Source organism: Colossoma macropomum, unplaced genomic scaffold (assembly GCF_904425465.1).
Source record: "Colossoma macropomum unplaced genomic scaffold, Colossoma_macropomum, whole genome shotgun sequence".
In the NCBI taxonomy this organism is placed as follows: Eukaryota; Metazoa; Chordata; class Actinopteri; order Characiformes; family Serrasalmidae; genus Colossoma; species Colossoma macropomum.
The window spans coordinates 14672449-14681967 of NW_023494802.1; the positions used below are offsets into that span (position 1 = coordinate 14672449).

General features: G+C 39.8%; 1 protein-coding gene across 1 annotated transcript; it reads left to right on the top strand.

Moving 5' to 3' along the window:
* Positions 1-216: 216 nt before the first annotated feature.
* Positions 217-6371, top strand: zgc:158296 (uncharacterized protein LOC791212 homolog). The gene is made up of 4 exons (XM_036591629.1): positions 217-349; positions 981-1171; positions 3297-3484; positions 5599-6371. The coding sequence occupies exons 2-4, from the start codon at positions 986-988 to the stop codon at positions 5747-5749; spliced, it is 525 nt and encodes a 174-aa protein (XP_036447522.1). The 5' UTR covers positions 217-349; positions 981-985; the 3' UTR covers positions 5750-6371.
* The last annotated feature ends 3148 nt before the right edge of the window (positions 6372-9519 follow it).

Consider the following 9519-nt stretch of genomic DNA (forward strand, 5'->3'; position numbering starts at 1 on the left):
CATGCCATTCCTCTCCCGAAAATAACCCGGTGCTCGCCCTACTAATTCTTCAAAGGGTACACGCACACACACACACACACACACACACACACACGCACACACACACACACACACACCAGTCCTGACCAACACTTCTGGTGTACGCTGCAGATGAGCGGTCAGAAAGAGTGAGGTCATAACTAAGGGACCCCGCATGTCTTCATCAGGTTTAGACTGCACTACAAACTAGCAACTGTGCAGGACTGACTGCAAAGTCGGTTAAGCCGATCACCACAGTGATAACAATAACCTGTCACTCAAGGCTCATAACATAACGCCTGTTTCTGAAGCAGGACTGAATCTGAGGAGGGTAAGTGAGAAACTATTCACTGATGCTAAATATACCCAGACTGTCTAACAAGCATGCTGAGTGTGGAAAATGTTACTGTGCATTGTTACTAAGTTCATAAATATCATTGCCATTGCTAGGTTTGCTCACTGATCTTTTGCTGGAATATTGTTTCTATGGTTAGTTCATGAAGAGAAACTTTGACTCCAATCCAAACTGGATCACTACATTCCCCTGGAAATGTTCTACATCAGTGGTCACCAATGTTACTCCTGGAGATCCGCTTTCCTGCAGAGTTTAGTTCCAACCTGCATCTAAAATGCTGCCTTTTTTGCAGCCGTTTGAGGAACTGAATTAGCTGGAACAGATTGTGGTCGGAACTAGACTCTGCAGAGAGGTAGATCTCTAGGACCAGGAGTGGTGACGACTGTCTTACATTGTAGTTAACAGTGTAATTGTCAGAGTTTGTCTTGTTAGCCTCACTGATATGAATCAATGGACCAACTGAATGGGAAACTAGTTAAACTAGAACTAAACTAAATCTTTCTCTAATGCTTCTCCATTTAAACAATACTTTTTAAATATTAAAATTATATGACTGAATTGTCATAATTACTTTGAATTTTACGGAACGTGTTCTGATGCACTTCAGTCACCATGATGTCCGATGAGTACCTGGTGGAGTGCAAGATAGATGATGATGATGATGATGATGACAGTGATGAGGATGTGAAGAAGATCCAGCCATCTCTAGCTCCACCACCACAGTTCTCTTCCTCTTCCCAAGCTTCCCTCACTCACGTTGAAACCAGGGACCCTTATGGAGTCAACAACCACTTAAAGGTGGGGCCAACAAGGGGAGACTGAGGGATTTGATTAATCGTACTGAATGCACTAAAACTGTAATGCTTTGAATATACTTGATTCAAATCATCGCTTCCAAATGAATACAATATGTTCAGGGATGGATTACTGACTGGGCCAGTTGGGCCAGTGAAGCCAGTGCTCATGGGCTGGTCACTGTCAGTGTCCTAGGAGGGCCTTGGAGGGACCACATAGCCAGAGGCAGTTCAAAGACTTGAGACAAACCCACTGCAGATGTAAAAATGAGATGAATAGCACTTGAATATTCATATATGATGAAATAAATGAAATGAATGATGAAATGTTGATATTTTTACACGAACATGGCCAATGATATCTAAATGTGACCAAAAACAAAAAAAGATTGGTGTTTAGTATCCAATCAGTTGCTCTGTGTGGGTTTGCGGGCTTTTTCAAATGCTTAAATGAGTGATGCTGATCATCTTCTGAAAAGCAGAACAGAATTGATAATGGATCATAAGTAAAATGGAGGCTCACTGGACTGCTAAGGTGGCCTATTTCAGCTGTATTATGGAGAGTTATCATTCCAATTCTTTATTGGCTTTCTGAATGCAAACACATTCATGGCAACACATACAATCAACAAGACCACCAAAAAGAACCAATAAAAAGGTTATTCATCTATAACTCAGATTGTCCATGAATTAAAACCTAAACACATAGTTCTATTTTTCAGTATCAGAAGGGAACTCAAAGTTAAAGTAGTCTAAAAAAATACCTGCCAAACTTTATGAAATCTTTAGGTGGACCCCCTGGTTCAGTATTTCAACTTCTCGAACTTTAAATATGCCATGTCCTCCCCCACCCTAGGAGGAATACCTGATTTCCAATTAAACAAAGTAAGGCGTTGAGCCAGTAAGAATGCAAAGGCTATGGCGTCAGAACAGGCAGCTGACACTGCCACCCCACCAGGGGCCACACCAAATATAGCAATTTCAGAGCCAGGACTGATCTCTTTTCTGAAAATATAGAAGAATGTGTCAAAAATAGAGGACCAGAATTGCACCAACCGTGGGCATGACCAGCACATGTGATAAAGGGTGGCTGGGGCCTGATGAATTCAGGAGCAGGTTGGGTCTACAGACGGATATATCTCAGCAAGACAGCTCCCAGAAAGATGGAGCTTATGCAACATTTTAAACTGAAGAAAACTGGGTCTAATACAAACAGAAGTTGAATGTATCCTCTTAATTGCCAACAACCAGAAGTCATTCAAGATCTCATAGCCAAAGACCTCCACCCATGCCGCTCTAATATGGTTAAGTAACGGGCAAGGAATCGTTTGAATAGCAGTCAATCAACTCACAACTCCCTTTTTGACTCAGATCTCCGTCTAACCACTCATCTATCCAACTATGGAAAATAAAGGCAATTTTACTCTTTCATCAAAAACGTATAAGAATGTCTTGGTGTAAACTGAACTTTGAATGGCCTTGTGAGATCATGATCCATCCCTGAACATGTTACACAAACACAAGTATTGTCCAAAGCCTTGGATTCCATCCCTGGTCCTGTAGGACCCCCTGCCTTAGTGCTTGCCCTGCTCTTAATACACCTGATGCAACAAATCAGCTAATTAACTGAGTTGAAATGGGTGTATTTTGTGCCGGACCAGGGCTGGGAACCTCTGCTCCAAAGTAAGTAAACTGAAAGGATGTGTTGATCCTACTTACTCAAAAAGCGAGGCCAATTATGCTCTTTAGGACTCCCGGTCACAGGTGGCTGTGGCATCACCAGGGATCGAACACATGATCTGATGATGGGGCCAATGCTTAGACACTTGCACCACTTGGGAGACCCCAGTAGTAGCTATTTAAAACTTGTAAACACAAACAACAATATAATTGGTTCAAGCCTCGATCCAGAAGTACGCCTGCCCTGCGTATTGTGGTGTTTTCCTGTTTAAACATACCTGATCCAACTAATCCTGTCCTGAGGTGAACCATGGATAATATTGAATTGTAGTCCCATTGGGGTCATCCAGGGTCAGTGTTTCAGTATTGAGATACACAGATTTTCAGTTTTCTCTCAACATCTATTAATCTCTTCTTTGATGCTTCCTCTTTTCTTCATGACACCACAGGTGGAGTTTAGTGACGTTTTGGCCGAGCCACCCTCCACCCGTAGTTACGACCGTGTTTGGGTGTACAGTGACATTGGGTTCGAGTCAGCACGAATCTGGAGTTACCGCTGCCTTACTGCAGTGTGTGCTGTCCCTGTTTCCTGCCTCTCTGGATGTCTCTTTGCACTCCTGGCCTGCTTCCACATCTGGTAATGTACACACTTTCCACTTCGCCACCCTGTTTGCTGCACATTTTCATGCTTTCTCTATGAAACAGTTGTACCAAATACATTGGTGGTGCTGCCAGTAAATTGCACCTGAACTATCATTCACTAAAATTAGAGATGAATATGCAATCTTCCGATCCAATATGCAGTATTGGTACTGGGCTGATATCAGCAAAAAATGCAGGGACAGATTTCAAAGGAACATCTGTTCAAATTCCAACTCAAATCTAGCCTGAAGTATCACAGAATTGCTTGTGGCACAACATTACACATAGCAACGTAAAGTAGGTCACCAAAGCGATGGTAATGTGGCCAAATGTATATTAGTTTCACCCTCAAACTCTTCACCCACACATACACGAGTGATATTTATTGTACATTAAGCTGGCCACAACTGTCAGATTCCATTCTCATTGGCTATCTGTATGTCTGTATATGCACTTCTGTGCACTCGGTTTTATCCTTTGAATGGAAAACAAGAATTTGATTTGCAAGCTTAATGCTGGCGTGCTTGTTTAAGATGTCAATATTAATGTTTCGGAACAATAAACAGATGTATAAAAAATTTGTTCACACAACAGTTTTTAACAGTTATTGATGTGTTTTATTTGAAGCATAAAAGGTGCAGTGAGTAAGATTTAGGGGGATGTATTTGCAGAAAATGTTTTCATTACTGTATAATCACCTGTAACCATGAATTGCTGTGTTTTCATTAGCTTAGAATGAGCCCTTCATATCTACACAGGGAGCGTGTCCTCTTCCAACAGAGGCCATCACGAGGCGCCACCATGTTTCTACAGTAGCCCAGAACACACAAACCAAACACAGGCTCCAGAGCCCATGTGACAAACACAAGGGCCCGTGACACAGTCCTATTTGGCCTGTGAAATTATTTTAATTTTCTATTCTTATTAGCCAGTGTCACCCAGAGAAGCACTACAGTCCCCAGCATGCACTGCAACATAGTGTGCTATGTTCTAACCCCCTTCCCCCAACAACAATCTATAGACCAGTAGTTACACAAAAAGAAAAGATGCCTGGTGTCCAGTTCAAGCAAAAAAAAAAATATATATTTTCATTTAGAATTAGTTTTGAATACGTATTCAATGGCTATTTTTCTGTTGCAGTTTTGGCATATTTTGAATAAACATTGACCCCTTCAGGTTGTGGCAAAATGTACAGTAAAAATGTACAAAATTTTTTTTTAATATGGCCCTTTCAGTGGTTGAGTTTGACACCCCTGCTTTAGAGAGTGCCTTTTGTGTTTTTATGTTAAAGTGCCTGTTTGAATAGGGGAGTTGTAGGACTGTTTGGAAGACATAGAAAGAAAAAGAGTCAGTGGTTGCTGCCGGTGCTGGCAAAGCATTTTGTATTGTAAGAAGTTTGAGTAACATTTTGACGAATGGAGGATCACACTTATTATTTAGCACAAGAAAAAGCAAGGCAGGGTGAATCCTCATTGTCAAAGAAGCAAAAAAACTAAATCGGGACAGAAAATGGCAGAAAACATGACAGCTGCTGTAGGTTCAACTGCACACTTGGAAAGAAAGGGGTGAGGGAGGGGTATTCAGTTGGTTGCAATTTGCAGCCTCACCATTAGATGCCACTGAATCTTACACACTGCAACTTTAACAAGATATTGCAGCAGACATACCGCTTTGTTTGCCGTGGGTGTGTTTTTGTTGTAGCACCACTTGGAAAGATACTTGACCTTAAACGTCATGCAAAAAGAACAGTTTGTGATTGGTCGCTTTGCATGGCAGTTAAATGTCACCTTTCTGCCAGTAGTCACAAGTCTGGCTTGCAGGATTACATTTAGGCTAACACCAGTGAGTGGCTAGATAAGTATTATACCTGAATTACAAATCCTTGATTTTAAGTGCAATTTTGCACACATTTGCACTGTAAGTTACAGTATTACTGTTTTTAAACGTGCTGTTTCACATATATTTCACATATCAGTCGATACTCATAGTTTTATAGTGTATTGGATAAGAAAAGCGGTATCAGACCACCTCTTGTCAAAACTATTTCATGAACAGAACACATCTAGTGCTCACATTGTCCCTCATTGTCTCTCTCTGGTTCTTTCTCAGGTGTGTGATGCCCTGTATACAGGTGTGTCACACCTGTCTGCCCTGTGTGAGGTCGCTGTGGATGAGTGTGGTGAATATCTTCATCGCACCGTTCTGCACGTCTGCTGCCCGATGCTGTAGTGGAGTGTACGTATTAGTCTCCAAAGACTGAGAGGAAACTCAATGAAAAACTGTGCACAAATCCATCCCCACGTCTTTTCTTCACATGTCAACACTTATTAAAGAAAGTTCTTACAAAAAATGTAGATGTTTAGGATTTAGGCCCATTTTAACTCTTAAACAAATCTGTGTTTCAGGAGGGAGCCTGTGTAGGAGATTAGGCTTGTTGCAGTAACAAGGATAGTGTCAGTGTCGGAACAAAACCTTGTATCTCCAAAAAAAAAGTAACTTCAGAGGAAAAGGGAAAAAACATTATTATTTCAATGGAAGTTATTGTGAAGAGATTTTATTCTCAGTCATTTTGGCCCATTTCTATTTGTCTGTTCATCGCAAAATTTTCACCCAAAGTAAAATTCAAGACAAAAATGGAGATATAAAGTTTTGTTCCGACAGCAACAATAAAACTCATTATTTTTACAACTACCTCTCTTTCTTTGGCATAATTGGTGTTGAAATGAGTACCAGCACTGTTGTCAGCATTGACTGAACACACACACATTGATACTCTGTCAATATCACACTAATATTGATATCATACTGTTGTATATGTGCAGTGCTCATCAACTGCTATCTGCTCTCAATTTTTCATTTTTATTGCTCTCTAGGCTGTGATTTATTCCTGTATTTGTATTTTATACATGTTAAAATAAAATACCATAGAATATGAAACATGCACTGATTTTTTTTAGCAATGGTCCATTCAAAACTGGGCTAAACTGGGACAAGCTGTACTACACAGTGTCGCCTAGAGTTTCAGCTATTTAGAGATAGCTCTCTGCTACCAAGCATTGTGAATAACATAAAGCTATAGCTTGAAGCAACATTCATGGATCAGGCAGGTCGGCTGTCAGTACTACAATGACAGCAAGCCTTCAAATAATCACAAAATACACGTGCTAAATCATCACTCTTAAAAAAGTTGGTTCTCCAAGGTTCATTTGTATAGGAAAACGTTCTGTTTAGAACTAGGACTTCAATATAGACCATTTCTTGATGATTTATGCTTCTTTGCATGGCAAAATGGTTGTTCAGATTGATGTAGAATGTTGTATATGGTTCTATATAGCATCAATAAAGGGTTCTTCTGTTGTTACAAGCTTGACATCAAAACAATAGAGGAACCCTTTTTGGTGTCATATAGAACCATTTTCAAAAAGGTTCTATATAGAACCATATACAACATGTTCTTCATCAATCTGGAGAACGATTTCAACATGTAAAGAACTATTTAAGCATAAAATGGCTCTATATAGAACTCATGGTTCTAAACAGAACCATTCCCTTTCCTAAACAACCCTTGACAAACCATATTTTTTAAGAGTGATGCTAAATGTCAGTTCACCAAATTTCCCACAACCTCTGCTAAGAGGGCTTTGTTACAGTTTCAGGAATTTCTGACTGGGGCTTTTAAGCTGCCCAGAAGAGGTTTTGTCTACCTGCAGAGAAAACGCTATTGACTAAAGCGTCTAAGCGTCTGTTTTGTGTATAAAGCAACTTGTGTAAAAAAGTTTTTAATGCTGAAAAGTAAAAGAATCTGCTGAAGTGGTAAAAATTTTAAACAATGTTTATTAGATAATTAAGTTATATAATTAGAACAATTTATTATATTATTAGACCATTCATTATGGCAAGGCAAGTTTATTTATATAGCACCTTTCAAACACTGCTGTCATTCAAAGCGCTTTACAAATGAGAACATTCAGAGCCAGAGTTGTTTAAAACAAGTAAGCACACATAGAAAAACATAATTAAAAACAACATTAAAAACATAATGAAAACATAATTAAAACAAATCTAAAAGAGAAAATCATTAAATTAAAAATCTAATTAGAAATTAAATTAGGACAAACTGAAAGTTGAAAAAGTGCCGTTACAGAGGAAAAGGGGCTAGAAATGCTAACAGTGTTTAAACTGAGCTGAAAGCCTGGATTTAAAGGTGTCCGGTGCCAGGGCTCTTCTAATGCTCTCTTATTATATATCTATTGACCTTACTAAAAAAAAACAAAAAAAACAAAACACACTAACTAAGAGCTGAATTCAAAAAAATATTTTTAATTTTTTTTAATTTTACCTTTTTTAAACATTGTAAAAGAGGAAGCTTGACAAATATGCAGGGCCTGTTAGGTCTGAACATTTGGTGCATAAACCAAAAGAGTGATTCACCATTCTTCTGTACTGTTTTCACCAAAACCTGCCTCGAAACATGATCTAGTTACCCGGTAAACCTTTTATTTTCTGAAAGAGCGCAGGCAATGTCTGTAATGTTTGAAGGAGAGTCTTTTAACAGAGTGTGATCCTAAAAGGCAACATGCCAAGAGGCCAAGAAAAAAGTACACATTTGTCCAGGGAACTAGTGAATTAGACCACATCCACAACAGGAAACTGAACCTAGCATTCAGGAGGCGATGCAGGTACCCTGCGGAAGCCCCCACGCAACACGGCCAAACCGCAAGCAGATTTCCCAGCAGAGCTGTCTTGTCTTTCTGCACTGAGGCATGCAAGATGGAAGGTGACGGTGAGTCCCCTCGTCAGTGCTGAAAGCTGCTGCCCTCCAGTGGTCTGGCTGTAGCGTACAGATAAACAGTTGATTTGACTTGAAAGTGATGACTCATTTCACATAACCTCTGAGAGTTTCAAGAAGGAACAGACTAGTCATTTCTCCTCCTCATCAGTACCATGAGTAGGAGGAAAAAGGGCAAGGAAATCACTAGCAGAGCAGACACCACCCCACCATACACAGGAAAAACACACCACATGCTCCAGTGAGTGGGACCCCACCAGTCTTTATAGTTTCAGTGATAAAAACACTTTTCCACTCAGAGTGAGTAGATAAACCATCAAGCGCTACACCACAAACCAACCACAGACCAACCCGTGCTCCTGAGACATTCCACAGCGAGGGACAACAGTATATAGGTCACCTTGATGAACCATGTCGTAGTATACCAATTTGCAGTAATTAGCAATGTCACTTTCAAGACTCAGTTTCTCCAAGAGTTATATGAGTGAGAGGAAAGGCTGCTAACTGCTAATGCATGCTGCCACTACACCCACTTCTAGGAAAATGTGTTCTGTGCCCAACTGTGTTAAAAGGGGAATTCCATGAATTTTTCAACAATTCTGCATAGTTAACTTGTTAAGATGTAAACAAAGTAATTTAGAGTGGTTTGATAGAGAATCTAGAGAAACTTACAGATTCAGAATTGTACACAGTGGTGGTGATAGGAACCATAAGTCTGAAGCTTTTAATGCCTCCAAAAGTTCCTTCACAGAACGTTATTACATGATATTGCTATGACATTTTACAACAGCTCTGAGAAGGTTTTAGTCTGAGATCAGACGGGCAACCTCCTCACTTCTATGTTTCCCCTGTTATAACACACCTGAACCATATCATTAGCCAGTTATTAGAAATGGTGTTTGCTGAATCAGGTGTGTTAGAGAAGGAAAAAACAAAACTGCTCTAGGTTCAAGAGTCATACAGTATCCCAGGTGGTCTCAAAGTCAGTCCTGGGGCCCCCACGCTATGCAAATTTTTTTTTCATCTTAATGTTCCTCACTTTGTGAAATAAAACCATGTGATGTGATTATTAAAGTTTCAAACAAACACTCACAGCATGGAAACGGAGCAGCAAAAACAGCCCAATTTTGCATGTATTGTTTTAGTCTTGTCACAAAAAACAATTAATTAACATACATTTGCCTGTTCAGCCAACAGCGGTTCAGCCCCACCCATTCACACTGATGTTATAAGGAGTGTTA

Coding starts and splice junctions, on each gene's coding strand:
- zgc:158296 (XM_036591629.1), top strand. CDS start 986: ATGATGTCCGATGAGTACCTGGTGGAGTGCAAGATAGATGATGATGAT. Junction 1,172..3,296: donor GAGTCAACAACCACTTAAAG/GTGGGGCCAACA, acceptor ATGACACCACAG/GTGGAGTTTAGTGACGTTTT. Junction 3,485..5,598: donor CTGGCCTGCTTCCACATCTG/GTAATGTACACA, acceptor GTTCTTTCTCAG/GTGTGTGATGCCCTGTATAC.